The sequence below is a fragment of the Sebastes umbrosus genome, chromosome 7, assembly GCF_015220745.1.
Source record: "Sebastes umbrosus isolate fSebUmb1 chromosome 7, fSebUmb1.pri, whole genome shotgun sequence".
Classification (NCBI taxonomy): domain Eukaryota; kingdom Metazoa; phylum Chordata; class Actinopteri; order Perciformes; family Sebastidae; genus Sebastes; species Sebastes umbrosus.
In genome coordinates, this window is record NC_051275.1 from 17,535,470 (window position 1) to 17,556,707 (window position 21,238).

General features: G+C 43.1%; 1 protein-coding gene across 3 annotated transcripts in view; it reads right to left on the reverse strand.

Annotated features, from left to right (window-relative positions):
• LOC119491224 (Down syndrome cell adhesion molecule-like protein 1 homolog) overlaps positions 1 to 21,238 on the reverse strand; it is a 118,523-nt gene that overhangs the window by 86,711 nt on the left and 10,574 nt on the right. For all 3 annotated transcript variants that reach the window (XR_005207564.1, XM_037775007.1, XM_037775006.1), the window contains exons 2-3: positions 18,940 to 19,260; positions 10,093 to 10,239 (exon numbers count right to left, since the gene is read on the reverse strand). Coding sequence is in view for 2 of the 3 variants with exons in the window: in XM_037775007.1 (XP_037630935.1) it covers positions 10,093 to 10,239; positions 18,940 to 19,260 (468 nt within the window). In the remaining variant the exon portion in view is untranslated. The remainder of the gene's footprint in view (positions 1 to 10,092; positions 10,240 to 18,939; positions 19,261 to 21,238) is intronic.

Genomic DNA, 21,238 nt, shown 5'->3' on the forward strand with positions numbered 1-21,238 from the left:
GGCAGGCACGCTGAAAATAGCAGAAAGGGAAGGGAAAATAATGATGCAAAACCAGAGGCGGTCAAGGTGGGCCTGATAAGCGCTTGAGAGGAATAAATGTCAAGTCAAGCAGTAAGAGAACCCGAGGAGGAGGCGGCGGAGGTAACGGAGCAAGTGAGAAAGAGAGATGATGCAAACAAACCAAATAAGGGAACATGAAGGACAAATCTGAAACTGTCTATAATGGATCAGAGCTACTTGCATCATTTCGTCGCAGTGGCTAAATAAAAACCTTAAAAACACTATTGGCTAAATAACCTTTACATGTGTTTTACCCCACTGACTTCTATGAACTATTGACGTGTGTGTGTGTGGGGAAATGTCCGTGTGTGCGCTAACACGCCGGCATATGTCTTGTGGGAGTCCTCAGGGCATCCCATACACCCCAGAGAGCCCATTGATTAGCTATTAATAAAGCATAGAGATGCCATGGCTCACAGGGGAGGTCAACGAGGGCTCACACACACACACACACACACACACACACACACACACACCCGGGCAGCTACACAGTTTAAATGAACAGATATGGCAGAGGTTAGGTGAGGTTGGAGGGAAAGAGCAGGGGCAGGGAAATAGTGGAAGAAACAACAAGAAAATGGAGAGTGTCAAAAAGAAAGAAGAAAAATTGAGTAGAGCAGGTAAACTGTGCCAATCTATTTCACCTGTCTTCTGCCCACTCCCCTACCGAGTTATTCTACCTCTATCTCCCTGTCCTCCTTTCACTTTCAGCCTCTCTATCTTTCTCTCGCTGCCTCTGCCTGTGTCCATTGTGGGCTGCATGTCAGAGCTCTGCTGGCTGTCTACATCCCGTCTTTGATTAGCGGTGATCTATGAGCCCGATGAAAGAAAATGAAGAAGGAAAAGTGAGTGAAAGCGGCGAAGACGGCCGGAAAGAGGTAAGCGAAGGAGCTCCTCCAGCTGATGGATACGACCGTGGTCAAGTCAGGACACATCTGAGCGAGAGAGAAAGAGCGTGAGAGAGAGAGACGGATGCGTCACACAGCACATATTTGCATCTCTCATTCTGCTTTATTTGCTGCAGTTTTCATCCATTTTGTTCCTGGTTCCTCCTCAACCCACCTCCTCCCCTTCGGTCCCTCCACGGGCTACCCTCCCTCCCACCCCTTTCTCCTTCCCTAGCATGTACATCTTCAGGTCACGGGTCATTAAGTCAGCTCCAGAGGGGATGTGTTGGAACAGGATATCTCTCATATTGCCCTGCCCCCACCACGCTACTGAACACAAATACACACAAACACATGCACGTCTGAAATGCTCGAGTCGCTTTCTTTCTTTTTGTTTCTCATTCATCTCTCTTAATAAAACACACAATCCCACAACGGTGAAAAGATAGACACGTTTTTTGGCCTAGTGGTAATACGCGAAGAAAGGTAATGAAGAAGGAGACTGCCAGCTATTAAACATGGATGGACGTAATTCTAAAAAGAGATGCACTGAATACATTTGTGAGGCCTTAAGATACACACAACAGGATATGGTGAGTAACACTGAATGTAAATATAACTATTTTTTGTTTACAAGGAAACTCCACAGGGCACCTTTAAGTCAATAAAGCTGGTGTAGCCAGGTTTATTTTCAGAACTATTTCATATGAGCAACACATATTCACCCAAAGCAATGTGATGTTTATCTGCAAAGAGTTCACATAAATCACATTTTCCAAAGAATGAGAGACTAAACTATGGGCCACTTAAAGGGATAGTTTGGGTGTTTTGAAGTAGGGTTTTATGAGGCAGTTATTCACCAAAGTCACACAATAACACAAAACTAACTGACTGAGTCAGCTGTAGACCGACAACCCAGGTGTTCTGCAAGGTAAAATCTCAGTTTTTTTCAATGGAGTCTGGTGGCTTTGGCAATAGCATAGATGGATACAACATCTTCAGTTCCCCATCGGAAAGGGCTGTCTTCAGTAAGGTAAAGCGGTGAAAATATTCTAAATCTAGCGTACACTTAAACTGAGATTGATTTTTTTTTAGGTGGGCCTTTCTTTTAGGTGTCTAAAATATGTTTTTCTGCCGGCCCTGTCCACAGCAGTTCATCGCTTTACTTCCCTACAGTAACTCCTGTCTGCTTCTCCAAGCTGGGTGCATGCCGACCATCATCTACTGTAGGGAATACATCTACTATGGATAAGTACCTCATACAACCCCACTTAAAAACACCCGCACTCTCTCTTTAAAGCTAATATATAATCTAATTCCATTACTTTTTAGATAAAGCTACAGTACGTACCTATTATCAAATTAAAGTTATAAGCATGGAGCACTGGATAATGTTGGGCATGTGGGTGTTTTTCAAACTGACCAACAAAACGACTTATCTTTAGGAAAGGTCACACAAAACAAATTCACATTTGAGCTCAGGCAGATGTGACAAACACTGTCAGACTCCAGCAAATGCTTGCTTGCAAATTTATACACATACGCACCCATGCACACGCGTACACACACACACACACACTTCTCCACCATGGTTGTTGTGCACTGTCAAACAACATTAGATTGCAAGGCGGTGTCAGTGGGATAATTAGAATAACACATCCACTGTATTCTTCATTATGTGTGTCATCTTCACTTACTGGCTGTGCTTCCTCACTGCCACAACCCTCCTCCTCCTCCTCCTCCTACCCCAACGCCCCCCACCCCTAACACACACACAGTTTTACCCCACCCTAAAAGTCACATGCTTTTTTGGAGGCAAGTCATGATCCCCATTAGTGATGGCCTCAAGTATAGATCTGATTGTCTGAACCCTCATCATGTATGTTTCCTTAATTAGGTTCTCAGGCTGGGGGAGGAGGAAGAGGAGGAGGAGGAGGAGGAGGGGGGGGAATGCAGCAGCAATACACAAAGTTGAAGCGCAGCATCACTGTTTGAGGAAGAGGGTGTTGGCGAGGAGATCGTGGTGGGTGATGAGTAATGCTCTGACGTCGGCACTGCATTTGGCAAAATATCTGACAGCGATTCTGTCTGCTGGCATGTACTTACACTACTATTGTAAGTATATATGCGGGCGGATCCGACGAGGCACATATCCATTCAGTCAGAAAGATGCAGAGACGCACCGCGGTGCTGCAAACACAGCCAGCGATCATCTCATGCACAAAGAATATATACAGTGTAAAATTAAAAGCATGTCGGCCGGCAGGTCAGAAACAAACAGATTCACATGCATGAACCTGCGCACACCTTTGGCTGAGTGCGGTTAATGAATAACTAACTAGCAGAGAGGAAAGGGAGCCATCTTCTCTGAGTAAGGCCAAATGAATTCGCCGAAGCGCTATGCAAATGTTCCCTGGGCTAACGAGACTGCCTGCATGATTGGAGTGCCATTGAAATTCTCCTCGTGCACAGCCCTCTCTCTCACTTCCTCCCTCCCTCCCTCCTTCAATCTCCCTCCATCTCTCCCGCCATTTCAATCTCAACACAGAACATCCATGTTCCTGTGCATGTACACTGTCTGTCTGTCTGTCTGTCTGTCTGTCAGTCCACAAATAACCTGCACATTTATGTCTCAGTGTATCTCAAAAGCTACAAATCGGCGTTTCCTTTTCAACACTCGAATCGTGTCAACCACTCGGAATACAACACTGCGGCCCTATCAGTGCCTGGACAGCAGTGAATGCCCCTGTGTCTTCTTACTCTCTGTCTGTCTCACTAATGCACACACACACACACACACACACACACACACACACACACGCACACACACACACACACACACACACGCACACACAGAGTCCGCTCAAACAGAGTGCGCTCAGAGTCGCTCTGCACCTGTTCTCTCTGTAAAACATCCAAACACGAGTGCTGAATAAATAACCCAACCTAACACAAATAACTGCCAGGTTCACACACACACACACGCACACACACTCACACACACACACACACAGCCCATAAACACACATCAATAAGTAAACACCGCCTATTTCCCCCTGCCCTCTTCCTCCCACCCCTCACACTAGGCACAAACTGCTGCCATCGCAAAGACAAACACACATAGATGCGCTCGATGTGTGTAATGGTTAATGGTCAGAACAGGGATGAATAAAAAAAAGTCAGAGAGAGAAATGGAGGAGAAAGGGTAGGTACGGGGGGGCATTAAGCGCTTGTCAGATGCATCTTTAATAGCGGGACACAGCGGCTTTAGAGCCCCTGGCCTCCTCTTCCTCCCTGGGGTGCTGGGGACAACAAGAAAACACAAGCACACCTCTCTCTTTGTCCATCCTCTCATACGTCCTCATATACCTACCCGCCTCATTCCATCATCCCTCCATCCTATGCCCACTTTGCCATCTGCATAATTTAGCATGTCATGCTTTTGTGCCACTTTGTCTTTTCTTTTTCTGCCTATTCTGCCATTTTTTGTTTTTGGTGGTTTATCTTGTTGTTCACTTTCAAGGTTTGATGGAGTGGAAGGAAAAGACGATGCTTTGTCACTTCATCTCCTAATAAGTGCCTCTGGAAAGGAAGCGTGAGAGAGAGAGGTAAAGTTAAGAAAAGAGTGGATTGACAGAGGGGTAAGATAGAGAGAGGATAGGGCCTCTGCAGAGTGGCCACAAAATGGAGACTGGGACAGAAGCTGCAGCAGCTGTGGTGACGCTACACTTCACAGAGAGAGAGAGAGAGAGAGAGAGAGAGAGAGAGAGAGAGAGAGAGAGAGAGAGAGAGAGAGAGAGAGAGAGAGAGAGGCAGTGTGTGTGAAAGAGAAGGGGGATTAAACAACCTCAATCAATGGATGCAAAAACTCAGACGTCACACTTTTTCCACACCCTTCACATTCTCTCCCTCTCTCTGTCTCCCTCCCACTATACCAACCAATCAATGATTCAATTAGAAGTTAAATCAATAAATCTACATATCTATCACTTTGTGTCTTTCTCTAGTGGCATTCTGTCATTCTGATGCTTCTCCATGTAATACAGCGGAGGTGTGGGAGTACTGTACAATCTCAGGCACACTTTGTGAATCCACAGGAACTTTTGAACAAGTTATGATTCATATTATTGTAATACTCTATATAAATCTTTTCTTAAAATAGAAACAGCATTTTTTAAAAAGAAGCAGATTGAATGTAATTTATCGCTAAACCAGGTTGGTAAAGGCATATTTTCCTTAGCCTGATTTATTACTCTAATATGACTCACACTGTAAACATTTAACGAAGCTACTCAGTTTAATATATTCAACCACAGTATGTAATGTGATTCACATAAACATGGAGTTTGCGATTTCAAGAAAGAAATGTGAAATTGTACAGTATTGGTCCGATTTCTTCATGCATTCCAACATAAGATAAAATAAAACACGTAAAAAGATGAACTCTGTGTCACCGTTAGTCATAAGTCACATTTTCCTTAAAGGTACAGTGTGTAGTATTTGGCAGCATCTAGTGGTGAGTTTGCAGATTGCAACCAACTGAATACCCCTCCGCTCACTCCTCCCTTTCAAAGACTGCGGTAACGTGAGTCGCCGAGTGCAAAACCGTGGTAACACCGTTCACCTCATTCAGGGGCCATCCATAACGTAACACTGCCGTTTAGGAGGAACGGAAGTCAGACGGCGGCTGGCGGTACTGCAGTTTTGCACTCCTTGGCTCACATTACTGCAGTTTCACAAGCGCGTCGGAGAACTACAGTGACCTTCGTTCTGGGCTACTGTAGGAACATGGCGGTGCAACACGGCGGACTCCGTGAAGAGGACCCACTCCCTATGTACTGTAGATATGAAGGGCTCATTCTGAGCTAACGGAAAACACGATTCTTAGTTTCAGGTGATTATACAATGATGAAAACATAGTTATGAATATTATATTCCATTTCTGCTGATAGATCCCCGAAATGCTACACTCTCTTCCTTTAACTCCCAAGAGACTGAACTATAACTACCTATAGCACAAAATCATGAATATGTGAATATTTCCAGACAAATATTTGTTTTATCATTTTGATAACGGCAATATTTTATGAGGAATAACATACCTTAAAGACCAACAGAGTACTGAGGATTATGCTACGTATGTGTATAATAGCCCAACCATTACTAGATTCTTTAGGCCGATACCATTACTCATATTTGAGAGTTTAAAAAAATCCAATGATATATCAGCGAATAGTCATGATTAGGTTTGTTTTGAAACTATGTAACGGTGACAATCTGACAAAATCTCTTTATACTTAAATTTGGCAAGTCTGAAATGTGATTTCTTGTTACTCATCAGCTGACATATACACAGATATCGAAATATCTGCAATAAGAGGATATTTGCCAATACAGTGCATTGGCCCAGTTTATTTACTGGTTGGTAAAACAGGTGAACAGTGTCACCCACAAACCAGAAATACAGACAGACAGAAAGAAAAGTGTTGAAATCTCCACATTTGGAGATAAAAGATTCATTCTCCTGACAGTGATGACATGTACACTACCTGTCACGGAAGTGTACATAAATATGCAGCTATGTCATCTGTGTGTGTGTGTGTGTGTGTGTGTGTGTGCGTGTGTGTGTGTGTGTGTGTGTGTGTGTGTGTGTGTGTGTGCATGTGCGTGCGTGCGTGCAGGGGCTGAGCCGTGGTGATGCACTAATAAAAATCAGGCAGCGATGCATCCTCACACCTTCCTCATTCCACCCGCCGGTTCGCACCCGTTACCATGGTGACCAGATAAAACTCACACTGTTTTAAGCTCCAACTGGAGGAGGAGATGGATACTAACAAAGTGACACACACACACACACACACAGATGAAGTTCCTTCATACACATCCATCAACAGAGCGTCCTCTTTCAGTTCCCTAACTGACAAGCAAACAAATGCTAATTTTCTAACCAACAGCAACACGAGCAAACCATCAATTAGAGGGAGAGACATGGCTAGATATAGAGATAGCAGGGGAAGGGGAGGTATGACAGGGGAGTAAAAACCAGGATAGCCAGTCAACACACAAAGCCCTCCTGCGTTTGACTGTCTGCCTGTCTATCTATCTGTCTACTCCCCCCCCCACCCCACCCACCACACCGCCACACACTGCTCCGTGAACGGGCCTCTACGCAAACAGATTTGGCTGTCAAATACTGACACGACACCCAGGCAGGGTCGTCTCGCAGTGAGGCCAGCTGTCAGCAAACACCCTCCTGCCTCTTCATCAAAGCCCATTCAAACTCAGCTTTATTGACCAACACAGCCGTCTGTGTGACATGTGTCATCCTGTCAAGCCAATACCTTGGCATACACTGTCCCTAATAAATGGCGAAGCACTAGAGCATCTCGAGTGCTATCGAAGGAGAGAGAGCTGTGCACGCCACCAGGAGCTGATAGATGGAGTGGATGGATGGATGGATGGATGGATGGATGAGGGGTGGTGGGCTGGGAGGGGCGCACACGTGCACTCTGTGTATATGTGTGTGTGTGTGTGTGTGTGTGTGTGTGTGTGTGGGGCCATGATGCTGACACAGGCCACCAGTCTGTACCAGGGAGGGAAAGAGATGAGAGGAGGCTTCGAGCCAAAGACGGACGGAAAGAAGAAGAGGAGCACTGTGTTACTAATAAGACCTATTCATCAGCTCTGGAGAGAGAAAGAAAGAGAGAGACAGAGAGAGAGATGGAAAACAAAAAAAGCTCTCAAACATTATCTAATGCAAATTCAGATGGTTTACTGTAGGATGATTACTTTCATTATGGAATAACCTGGAATAACCTGGAATAACCTGGAATAACCTGGAATAACGATTATTTTCTGGTTTAATAGATAAATCGTTTTGTCTATAAAATGTCGATCATGTCTTGTTTTTGCTCGGTCAACAGTCCATAACCCAAAAATACTCAGTTTACAATGATATAAAACAGCAAATCCACACACTGAAGAAGCTGGAACAAGCAAGTGTTTGGCATTTCTGCTTGAAAAATAACTGAAATTGATCATCAAAACATTTGCCAATTATTTTTCTGTTGATAATTGATTAATCGACTAATCAATTCAGCTTTAAAATGGTGTTTCGTATTCTTTATCAGCCCAAGAGTATAGTATATTGTAGAGCTGCAACAATTAATTGATTAGATGTCAACCATTAAATTAAAAGCTAACTATTCTGATAATCGATTAATCGGTTTGAGTAATTTTTTAAGAAAAGAAAGTCAAAATTCTCTGATTGCAGCTTCTTAAATGTGAATATTTTCTGGTATCTTTACTCCTAATGACGGTAAACTGAATATCTTTGAGTTGTGGACAAAACAAGACATTTGAGGATGTTATCTTGGGCTTTGGGAAACACAGATTTCACCATTTTATAGACCAAACAACTAATCGATTAATCAAGAAAATAATCGACAGATTAATCAATAATGAAAATAATTGTTGGTTGCAGCCCTATTGTATAATGTATATAGATAACATACATACATACATAATAATTCTATCCAACTCTTTAACATCTGGACATGATCTGACGTCATGAGGCATAAACTTATGTTTCACATGGAATTATTGATAAGAATAAACAGTAAACATACTGTAATGTATTGTGGTCATATGTTCATAGGGCAAATTATAGTTTTTTTAATTAAAGCATATGGATGACTTGTCCTAATCAGCTTAGTCACAGAAAGCTGCTCATGTGAATATGTGTGTGTGTGTGTGTGTGTGTGTGTGTAGTACATGTTCACACACATGCTCTAGCTTGTTCATATGTGCATGTTTTACCGTCAAACAGCCCGGCCCGGTCTCACCACACTCACACTGAGGGATCCGTGACAAGAGAGAGGGGAATCCAACAGCAAGCTTTATCGATCCAGACTGGAAACCCCCCTCAGGCCACACACACACACACCAAACATACGCACATACACACACGCGCGCACGCGCGCACATTCACTCACACACACACACTACAGCTGTGCTGGATCAATGAGTGCTCCCGTGTGAAGGACAGAGCCATACAAAGAGGCACACAAACACACACCTCTATTCACACACTATTGAGAGAGAGATGAAAGGGGTGCTCGGTATCACAGACCGAGATAAGGGGCAGAGGGAGCAATACGTATCATCTGACCTAAACAGTCTCATCTGACACCCTGCAATTTGCCACTGCTCCGCGGAGCAAATGTTAACACTGCTGCACCGCGCAAGCCTGCACACACACACTCACACACACACACACACACACACACACACACACACACACACACAGCACACATAGATACGGCATACAGCAGCATGTAGGAGGCTCAGTTTCAAACTGATATTATTATTCCTCACTTACACATTTGAATAGAGGATCAGACGAAGCAGAGAGAAGAGCTCCAGACACAGCAGAGCCCTGGAGGTGTGGCTGCTCTCTTTTGGGTGACTGTGATGAGCAGCTAAACAGATCTATCACTCATCAAATTAGATCCCCCCCCCTCCCAGCCCCCCAGCCCACACACACCCCTCTGTCCTTCTCACACACTCACACACACACACAGCACATGTCTACTAATGCCTGATTTATCCCTGTAACACAGCTATTAACCACAGCGGTGTCAGTCAGTGAGTGAGGAGCCAGAGATGTGCCAAGCAAAGGCCATTTCATCAGACTTCCTTTTTGAATGATTGGACTATTTTGTTAAAACCTTCCTCCATCTTCTCTCACTGATGAAACAGGAGATGCCAGTGACACAATTACATTGATTAAGGGCTGTCAACAATCACAAACATGGCAAACGAGGAAAAAAAGCTTCATTATGATATAGAAAATCCCATTTTTTCAAATACTGACAGAGCTCTGTATTTTTGGTTAGGGATTTATTCCTTCTAAAAATAACAGGAGAGATTTCTCATTTCTCTAAGGGCAAATGTTCTCGAGTCCATTGACATATTGGGATGACATTAGATCATTTGCTTTCCATTATTATCCACCACCTGATCAAACACAGCGAGCACGCACTCAGCCAAATATAACTCACACACGAATGGAGTTTGCAGGGACATTATATTTCAGCGAGAGAGGACAGTAACACAAGGTGGATGTGTGAACTGAATTTCCTACCTGGGACGATGGAGACGGTGTCTTTCTCCCAGGACACCACGCTGACGTACTCCTGGACGGCTGAGGGGATGAGGCACTTGAACACGGCGACATTACCCCGCATGGAGCGCTGGTCGGCCACACGGACGGTGTAGGGCTCCCTGAACACTGAGGTGTGGATAAAAGAGCTGAGGTTAGTCAATGGAAGGATGTTGGTTGGTGGTGATGGTGGATGTCTCAGAAAGAGAGAACAAGGCTGAACGAACCTTGACCTTTTGTTTTAACTGATGACAAAGTGGTGAAAGTGAAAGTTACTAACAACTCAGTTTGTTTTGTGATAAAAGCGAGGCTGCGAGTCATTTTGTCAGAGAATCCCAGTTAAAAAAGTCCATTACAATTTCCAAAAGCCCAAGATTATGTCTTCACATTGCTTGTTTATTCAGACCAACAGATCAAAACCAAAAGATATTAAATGTATAATATAAAACACAATAAATCCATCAAATGGTTACATTTGCAAAGCTGGAACCAGCAAACGTGTAGCATTTTAGGCCTTTAGGATACCAAACCATTGGCGGATGTTTGTGAGATGTTACCATGCAACATCGAACCAGCAAATAAATAATTTGTCAAAATTGTTGCAGATTCATTTCCTGTCAATGAGTTAATTAATTAATCGACTAATTCAGGGCTGCATCTAACTATTTATTTTCATTGTCGATTATTTTCTCGATTAATCGATTAGTTGTTTTGTCAATAAAATGTCAGAAAATTATAAAAAATGTCGATCAGTGATTCCCAAAGGCCAAGATGACGTCCTCAAATGTCTTGTTTCATCCACAACTCAAAGATATTCAGTTTTAATGTCATAGAGGAGTAAAAAAAAAACAGAAAATATTCACAATTAAGAAGCTGGAATCAGAGAATTCTGACTTTTTTCTTAAAAAATTACTCCAATTAATTGATTATCAAAATAGCTGGCGACTAATTTAATAGTTGACAACTTATCTAGAATCTCTAGACTAATTGTTTCAGCACTGTATAAAAGTGACAATTCACCCCTCTTTGCTACACATGCCGACATCCTTCTGTCTGGTTAAACCCGTAGTAAAAAGCCGGGGCAGGTCTTGTAAACAAACTTGTCTGGTGTCCTGTTCAACCCCATTAAGCCGTCATCTCCCTCTTTAGCCCCAGATTCAAAGTCACACTATGACTGTAAGGAGGGTTGACACGGAGCTGCGTTGAAGGGGATACACAGCGAGTGGCCCTTGGCCTTTTAAAGAACAACGCCACAGATGCTATGCGACGGCGAGGAGTGGAGGGTTGCTCACGGCCGACGGACCTGTCACATGCAGGCACCGGGCATCAAAAACACACCCCCTGCACATGGCATGCAGAGCACTAGGCTGGAAATCTGCGCCAGCGTACGGGAAGAATGGTGGTGATTAAGACGGTCTTAATGATGAAAACAGTAGCCTGTAGCTAACCGAATTATCTCTCCAGTTAACTCCGTCACATTTAGATTAGTGAGGAATGTGAAATGCTGAATCAGAGCATACATTTTCATTAAATAAATTAAGTAAAGTGAAATTAAATTAATGGATTATTTTGGTGAGGAGGAGAGACAGGTAGTTCAAGGGCATGCTAGCTTGGCTGAATGAACACTGGCCTGTGTTTTCTGAACTGTTTTGTATAAAGGGGCATTGCCACATTTTTTTCTAGTAACTTTGACATAATACTGTACAAAAATGAGACTATCTGACATGAGTAAGATCAGGTCCCAGAAAGGCTGATGTTGGGGAGTGCTTCTACGATCCAACACAATCTATCACCTCTATTCAACTACGCTTCCCTTAGAAATGAGGACAGTAATAGCTTAACAATGTAAAACACACACACACACACACACACACCAGAGGGAGTGGCCCCGCCCTCCAATGTTTTCGCTCTCTCCCCCAGCTCTCCAGTGATATAATTAACGCCTAGCCTGAAGGCCAGTTTCCTTGGTCATTAATAATGCTTTATGCCAGCCGCCACTGTCACTGGAACCCAGTGGAACCAAAGCCGATGTCCTTGTCCGAATGGTGGGGAGTCTTTCACCTTAAAGTCCGAGGTTTAATCTCCCAAGTCTTTTTGTCTGATTCTGTCCATTGCTTTTACACTGTTCTACTTTTTCATAATTGGCTGAACCTTGGACCCTTTTCTTTCTTCGTTCCTGACTTGTGACGGAGCTTAGACTAGAGTAGAGCGGGGACTATTCTTTCAGCATTGTTGAAATTTAACCTTGCATCACACAGTATACAGTATGACCAAGCCAAATATAGATGAGGTTTATAACATTGGATTGTGGGGTCTTTAGAGAATCAATTGTGGTGTTGTGGATGCTACTTTGTACCTCAGCTAAATTAATGGTTGCAATAAGATATCCTCCGGAGAGCGTATCACTTCTCACTATGGCCAGCTGACACACGGGACGCTAATGTGAGCCGAAGCCTCATTTGTAAACGAGTCAAAGCTAAAGGACAAATAATTCCAATCAAGTCTTCATTTCAATTCTTCATTCGAACGGCCCCTGCTTCTCATTGATGCCATCTACCTACAGATCAATAGCCAGGATCGACTGAGTGGCCTCGCCTATTGTGGCCGAGCCAATTCTTTCAATCATTTATTTACTCTCTGATTGACCCCGCTGACGCTCGTCAATAGCAGGGAAAATCCCCAATGCCCACTGTGCCTCTCATAGAGTGTTTAAAACCAGCTTGACAGGTTGTAAGTGTTTGGTGCAATGATGAGAGTCATCACATGTCAATTCAGTGGGAGTTCAAATCCAGTCAAGGTCACCTCAGGTTTGTACTTCCTGTGCTTTGACCCCAGCTAAGAAAGGGTTGTTCAACAACTCATCTCCCCATTGAAATCAGTCAAATAAGCCCTGTATGGCAACATTCCCTTGTACACGACCATGTAACCGGCTCCAATAAGAGGCAACTGTTGTGATAGCATTGTCATTTAACACACGTTCCTCTTCCGAGATATGAAAGACACAGAGGGGGGAGAAAAAAAAACATTACATATTCATTCTCTTAAGCCTTGTGACAGGATGCAAATGGTAGCCCAACTGATTTGTGTGTAAATTGCACTCCCCCTCATCGCATGCGCAGCAGAATCATTAGGATGTTACTGATGCCTGACTATATGCAGCCTGGTTGCCTAGGAACGAGCTAAAACACGGGTCTGGTGCACTGGGCGCACTGGGAGGCAAGTCTTGTATCACTGTCGCTTCAATAATTAACGACGGGGAAACCAAATACTGCATTTACTTATTCATAAAGCGAGCCGCAAAAACACAGAGAAGGAGAAAGGGGAAAAATAATGACATACAGGAGAAATGAATGGACGCAGGTTTCATTATTGAATGGATAAGGAAAGCAGTTCTTGTGTATCAGGTTCAGAGACCCTACTTATTGTATTAGTAAGGAAATGTCAGCCAGAGAAAAGATGAGGAGGGCAGATGGAGGAAAGGGATCTAAACACCTGCTGTCTTGGCCCGGGCCTACGTAGGTTTGTGTGTTTAAGTCGGGACAAAGGGGAGCTGAGGTGAGCTCATTGAACAGGTGTCCTCATTTCATATTTTCAAGTTTGCGTCGAGAAGACTTGGGTGCACAACACGATGAAATCCTCTGACTCAGAAAGAATGTTTTTCAAGCACAAATGACTGTAATGACTAACTGTATGTGCGAAAGGTGCGCTTTCATTTTTAGAGGAAGCTCACACATCTGTCATTGAGTCCCTTAACTTGTTACCAAAAGTGAAAATGATTTGTGTGTCCTTAAGAAGAGAAAGTGAAGAAATGCACTGCGAAGAGATGCTCAGATGGAAGAGGAGAGAGATCATTAAAATACAGTAAGGTCTTATTCCTGAGGCTATAGATCCTGCCAAACTGATATGTTACACACAAACACACACATAGAGCTTTGCTTTAGGGGTTTGGATCCAATTCACAAAAATGGATTAATACAGTTTTGTTTTGTTTTTTGTCGATGTGTAATTGACTTTCTCTGGCTCTTTTCTTTGATAATACTCAGTTTGACAACTGCAGATCTTTTGGGAAACTAAACCGATTGTTAATCTTATCCTTCAAAACTTGAAACAGGTAGAAGACTCCACGAGTGAGTGTAGTTACATATAGGTAAAATTAACAATGAATTCATCTATCAGAAATGATTCTGTTTATCATTACATACAATTCATTATTATATGCAATAAGTCATTAATATATGGGTAGTTTTTTGAAAATCGAATCTTACAGGGACTGTTTGTAACTTCTTACACGTATAAATCAATCCGGGTCGGTGTCCCATGCGGGCTCGCTTGTGGCTACGCTGTTCAGACAAGACTCCAACACAAACTACACGGAAGCACTAAACCGCAAAGTTTTATCTAGTGAAGCCCGTCTTGCAAAACAGTGTTGGCCGCGGTCGGAGGACGCAGGGGAGACCGTAGCTTTGGTCTCCAGGGCCGGAGTCTCTGCTCCTCTGCCTGCTTGCCTTCACTCACACACCGCGCTCCTTCTCGCTCTTTCGCTCCACTCTCACGTGCATGCACGCACAATACACACTGCAGAAGAGTTAGTAGCTCTGAGAATATCTAGTGAATGTACAGTGGATGTTTGTGCAGAAATAAATGCTGCAGCTCCTCCAGACCAACAGAGGTTTCCCGTGTCTTGTGAAGTGACGGGCTCCGCAGCGAGAAACGTTATCGTCTCCGACCAAAATTCCGGTGTCAAGCAATTTCTGATTCTTACAAACAGTCCCTTTAAGCAAGTTTTAAAAGTTTGCAAGTTGATTTTTAGACCATACCGAAATGAATGGAAACTAATGGCTAACTGAAAAGTAATAAAAGATGCCTCTTGGCCTTGTGGTTACAGCGCATAGCATAAAACGACCAAAAAAAATGATCTTAAAAAGAATACATCCAAAAATCAGGAATTCTACAACATTAATTTGAAAATGATCATCAGGAAGTACAAATGAGTTGTGGTTAAGGAGCTAAAACCTGCAAAAACAAAGCTATAGTTTGAGAATGTACCAGTCCCGGATAGAGATCATGTTTAGAGTGGCATACACACTATATGGAGATTCTTTCTGTAAATACGTTTTGTTCTAAAAGTATTTATTATTCAATAGCTGTCTCTCAAAGCTCCTTCTAAAATCTATCCAACAATTTTATAACATTTTTTAACCAAAAAATTAACTTGTGCAGTAGATTGGTATTTAAAAAGACACCTTCAAAAAAGCTTGAGTAAAAATAAATACAGGAAAACTAGATTAGCCGCAACGAGGGAGCCAAATAAAAACATATAGAGGAAAACAAGCAGCCCACATAGTGATTTTCATAAATGTAGAGCCATCCAGACAGGTGCTAGTGCTATTATTGGCCCACAATCAGCATGCATGGGAGAGGGTGAGAAAGAGGGGGAGGGATAGAGAGAGATGTGAAGATGTGAAGAGAAGGGAGAGAGAGAGATGGAGGGAGGACAAGACGGATGGCGAGGGGGGAGAGGGGGTGGGGCAGATTTTTTTGGGGGGGTGTCACACTGCGAGCTGTCAGCTGCCATCATTCTCCTGCGCCACCTGAGACGGGGCATGCCACACCCTAGCGCTCACGCCTCTGTCGCCCATGGCAACTGCAGGGTTGTGTGAGCGTGCGAGCGAGTATGTGTGTGTGTGTGTTGCGTAGGACTCTGGAGGTAATGAGGTGCACACGCATGCACGTGAGCCCTGGTTATGGAGCTGTGGAGTTGTGGTTGCCTCAGCATTTAATTGATTAATTGTTGTAATTATTTGGGAGGGAAGGTCATCCCAACACTGAGGCTGGCTAGAAGGTCACTCTCACGCTGGAGGGACTGTCCTCCTCTAGGGACCACGCAGGCCATATGGGTGTGTTTTTGAGTGTGTGTGTGTGTGGTGGTGGTGGTTCGGGAGACAATCTGGCAGCATTTTGGAGAATAATTTTGTTCGTTTGCATGTGTGGGGTAGGGAACTGCTGACTGTCTCTTCATGCAGGATTGATCAACGCAGTCAAAATGTCTGCCTGGCTATTACCGTGACCTGAAAATCCACTTCTTTTTTCACGATTCTGTTCACATCTTTCCGTGTCTGTAGCTGACTCTCCAAAATCTTTCCTGCCAAACACCCTGACAAAGAGCTGGCAACTAAACACCAAGAGCCAGCTTGACGAAAATGGCTCTGTGTGTGCGTGTGTGTGTATGTGTGTGTGTGTGTAGTTAGGGGACTTTCCAGTCCATGGACAGATGGAGAGACTGGGAGACAGGAGGCTTGCTGGCATGAGCTACGCACAGGCTGGTGTGCATGTAAGTGTGTGTGTGTGTGTGTCTGAGTGTGTGCGTGCATTTGAACATACATGTCTGTTGTATACACGTGTATCCAGTGCGTATCACATTAGGTCATATGCATGTGTTTATGATGCTTGTGTGTGTGTGTGTGTGTGTGTGTGTAATGAGTGTGAGAAAGAGCAGTAACACCTCCCCTCAGTGTGTTCAGCGCCTCTCCCCAGCTTTGACCTTGGCAAGGAGTGCGGACAGGTCACCAAACCAACTGTCTATGTGGCTGCGTGTCTGTCTTCTGGAGGATTTTTAATACGAGGGGTCAAGACGCTGCGCTTTGAGACACTTCACCCCCACTGAGAGGAGTTGTTGGTTTAGGATGCCAATATGACGGCCGTTTGGGTGGCCATATTTACAGAGGCTGGGCCGTAGCTGGGTGATGCTGTTGTGACGATTAAAATGTGTGTTAAAGTTAACTGCTCCCAGCTAGGGAGAGACACATTTCTATAAAGATGTAGCAATGTGATATAAAATATTTGGGAATGACTAGAAAGAGATTTTTTTAGGTATAACCTCCAATTTTACACCTGAAGATCATCAGGGTTACCTCGGATTGAGCTTGAGACTTAAAGGGGAACTACGCCCATTTTCAAAATTCATACATGTTATTCCTATGGTCTAAAACAGTCCAAAAATATAAGTAAACATGAACAACTCTCTCTCAAATCCAAAAACTAGAGTGCTAAAACTCAAACTTGTGATGTCATAGGGTATAAAGTGTGGAGCTGCTCCATAGACAATGAATGGAGAGAGATGTTATAGATGGCACTGAGAGCACCCAGAGGAATGATCTGAGTATATGGGAACATTTTCTGTTTCATAACTGACAGCACTACAATAGAATAAAGCTCATTTGGGTATAAAAAAGAAAACAATCATTCTGTGGGTCCACGAAATCAGTCTCCCATTCATCGTCTATGGAGCAGCTCCACAATTTGTACCCTATGACATCACAAGTTTGAGACTTACTTCTCTGGTTTGAGAGAGAGTAGCTTCACACATACTGATTGAACTTTACTAAGCCATGAAAATAACATAGGTGGTGTTCCCCTTTAACATTTTAACAGAAAGTCTGTTTTATAAACCGAAGATGTGGAGTTTGAAAGAGATACAGTAGGCGTTTACCAGGGAAGGAGGGTTTTGAATAAGGGATAATGTACAGCGAGCGGGTCATTGTTGTGAAATAAACCCAGAACAGGGTGATGCTGGACTTAATTAAGAAATTAATAATTTGACTCAAAATGATTCTCCAGAGTCCGAGATCAGAACTGCGTCCATAGCAACGGTCTGTTATACATATCAGAGGTCTGCCATAAAGAAGTAACAGACCAGAGAATGCAGTAATTGACCAATCAGAATCAAGTATTCAAAGCTCTGTAATAATGAAAGACAATACTGAGTTGCATTATGGGAAGTGTAGGATCCAGCTGTTTTTGAAGACTGACCCATACGAGAGAATAAATGTCAAGATGTCTCAGTCTCTTGTGAGTCTCCCCTCTTAATGAAGGTCCAATGATAAAATGCTGGAGTACACCTTTAAAGATTGGGCCAGTCCAAGAATGAGTTAATATAACTGGAGCAAAAAGTGGGGAATCCAGAAAAAACACTGCTGTAATACAACACATTAAGCATTATACATTATTAAGAATTCTATCAATAGTATAAATGTTGTTGTGGTGCCAACTGTGAACCACAGAATCAACAAAAATAGTAAAAATGTTGTCAGCTATGCAGATTAAAAACTGTAGATGCCATTTTAGGGGGTTGAAATTTAAATTAGAATGAAGATTTAACTGCTGCTACAAGCCCATTTGAGGATGTTTTCACGGCAGTCTGACTTAAGTGGGCACAAAATGTTTACAACCCCCAACTTGTGAACACCATGTCACTCTTAAATGACCAGTGTGGGATTTAGCAGCATCTAGCGGTGAGGGTGCAGATTGCAACCAACTGAGTACATCTCCGCTCACTCCTCCGTTTCCAAGCGTGTCGGAGGACTACGGTGGCCTTCAGGTAACGTAATAACGTGAAAGGCTCTCTCTAGAGCCAGTGTTTGGTTTGTCCGTTCTGGGCTACTGTAGAAACATGGTGGAGCAACATGGACTCCATGAAGAGGATCCGCTCCCTATGTAGATATGAAGGGCTTATTCTAAGCTAACGAAAACACGATTCTTAGTTTCAGGTGATTATACACTAATGAAAACAAAAGTTATGATTATTATATTTCATTTCTGCAAATAGATCCCCCTAAATGCTACACTCTGGACCTTTAATAACGTTAGCAAGTCAAAAGGATTCAAGAGACATCCAACAATTGAGCTAAACTAGGGTAATGTCACCATTCAAAATGCATGTAGAGACCTAAAATAGCATAGCAGAGAGTTAATGTGGTACAGTCAGTAAGAAACATTAGTAAAGTTCCCCAGGAATAAAACTAGTTTGCATCCAGTGTGTCCAACCCTCACCTGCTTTGATGTGGATGCTGGGGCTACGAATCTTGCCCGCTTGGTTCTCAGCAGTGCAGAAGTACTCGTTGTCGTGGATAATGCTGTTGTAGGCGGAGGGGGAGAAGGGGTAGAGCTGGAGGGTGCCGTTGGCATGCACGTGGCGGATATGGGGCACGTCGTAAATGTCGTCTCCGGCGGCCAGGTACCAGCGCAGGACGGCATGGGGGGCGCCGCCCGCAGGGCAGGGCAGGGACACCCCCACCGAGCTGGAGAAGGTCACCCGCTGCAGGGAGGCGTTCACAAAGTACAGCCGCGTAGAGACAACATCCTCACTGTTGACTGTTGGGATGAGAGGAAGGGAGACAGAGTTAGTTAGTTGGTGAGTGTCAGATATGCGGGCGACATTCACATATCAGACAGGTATGAAGAGAGGGAGCATGTGCACTTAAAACTGATAATGAAACACAATAACACTGTAACTGTTTTCCAGTATAAAAATAATGTAACAACATATTAACACTTAACCTGCCTATAAATACAATTTACAAGGATGAAACATCACAATGTGAGTAAAAAGTGTTAACACAATCTGCGCACAAATGCAGGAATTATTTACTAAAAGTAGGGCTGAATGATTAACAAAAATATCTAATTGTGATTATTTTGACTGATATTGCGATTACAAGAGTATAATCATTTTGACACCATTATTCTCATTTTTATTGAAAAACTTATGGTGAGATTTTTGCAGGGATCTGTACCAAACAAAGATGTTTTTTTTAACTCTGTAGAATATGATGTGCAGGCCAGGACATCTCGGCAGCATGACAATATTTCATTTAAAATGAGATTTTCACACACATTTCGCCTTTAACAAATATTGCAAGTATTTCAAATCCTGTGATTTGAAAATTGTAGTAGGCCATAATGTGATGTCGATAGAATTCCGATTAATTATGCAGCCCTAAATAAAGGAGTGCTTGGCAAGTGTTTCTTCATCTATTCTTGACTAAAATGATGTTGACCTAACTGACTGGTGAAGTAATAAATTGTAAGATATGGAAACATGATATCAAGTGTTTTTTCTTGCAGATTTGCCAACTAACCAGTTGCTAAAAAGTTTTAATAAGGGAAATATTGACTTTAGAAGAGCAAATCTTTCACCAAACAACATGAACCTGGCCGAACTCCCCTTTAAAGAAAACCAATTTTAAAAGTTTGATCAAAATGAAAAAAAATATTCAATCATTTTTTAAATAAAATGTCTTGACAATTGTAAACCATACCATTTGAAAAATAAAGAAAAAACAAATTTCAAATTTTGACTCACTTTGAAATATTCCTGAAGATACCACCTGATCTAACGCAAACACCTTCATAAAGTATACAAGCTGTATCTACAGGCATTCAGGTCACCTCAACCCAAACAACTTCCTCCCTGTGTGCCAAACCGCAGCCATCCATCTCATCCCATATGCATTATCCTAATATCTCTAATCTAATATATGAGCCCTTTGGAAATCTGCCTCTCAATAGAGGGGGAAAAAATGGGTCACATAACTCGACTCCCCCACCACCCTCATCCTCTCTGTTGATATCCTCTGTCATTCAGGAAAATAAAGTGTTGGCGTGATAGCAAACTGCTGCACTTCTCAGGCCTGCTGTCATATCCACTGTAGGTAGCTCTCTATCTGTAGCCATACAAGCCCGAGGAGCTGGATACCACAGATGTTTGTTGTAAAACAATGGTACTGTGGCACAGATGAAGAGCTGCAGCCAGATAAGTTGTCCTAGGGGAGATAGACCACCATATATCCTCTCTCTCAAACGCCCTCTTCCAGTTTAGAGTGAGGTAGCGAGGCATCATTTTAGATCTGTGTGTTTCTGTGTGTGTTTGCTGTGACTGGGGGGTGGGGGAGAGTGGGGGTGTAAAGGAGTGTAAAGAAGTGCTGAGCTCAGCTTGGCTAGAGGCCAGGGGAAGACGCTGTGCCCCGAGCCAGAGAAAGAGAAGTTTCTTCTCAGACAATGATACTTAATTAATCCCTTTTCCTGGATTGTGTCAACAATGCCTGGATTAGCCCTATCGCTTTAATTCCTTCCGCGCTGGGAGAAAATGGGGTGTTGGCTAAGACACATCAATGGAGATATAAAGACACTATCAGATGTCATTTAGGCTCTAATTTCTACAGATCCTCTACATCAATGGATATCATTACTATAAAATGAGAGACGGAAGCCCACTGGCCGTCTTTTTAAGCTCTTTATGCGTGGCAAGAACATGGATGATTGGTTGATACAAAGAGACCATTTTCATTAT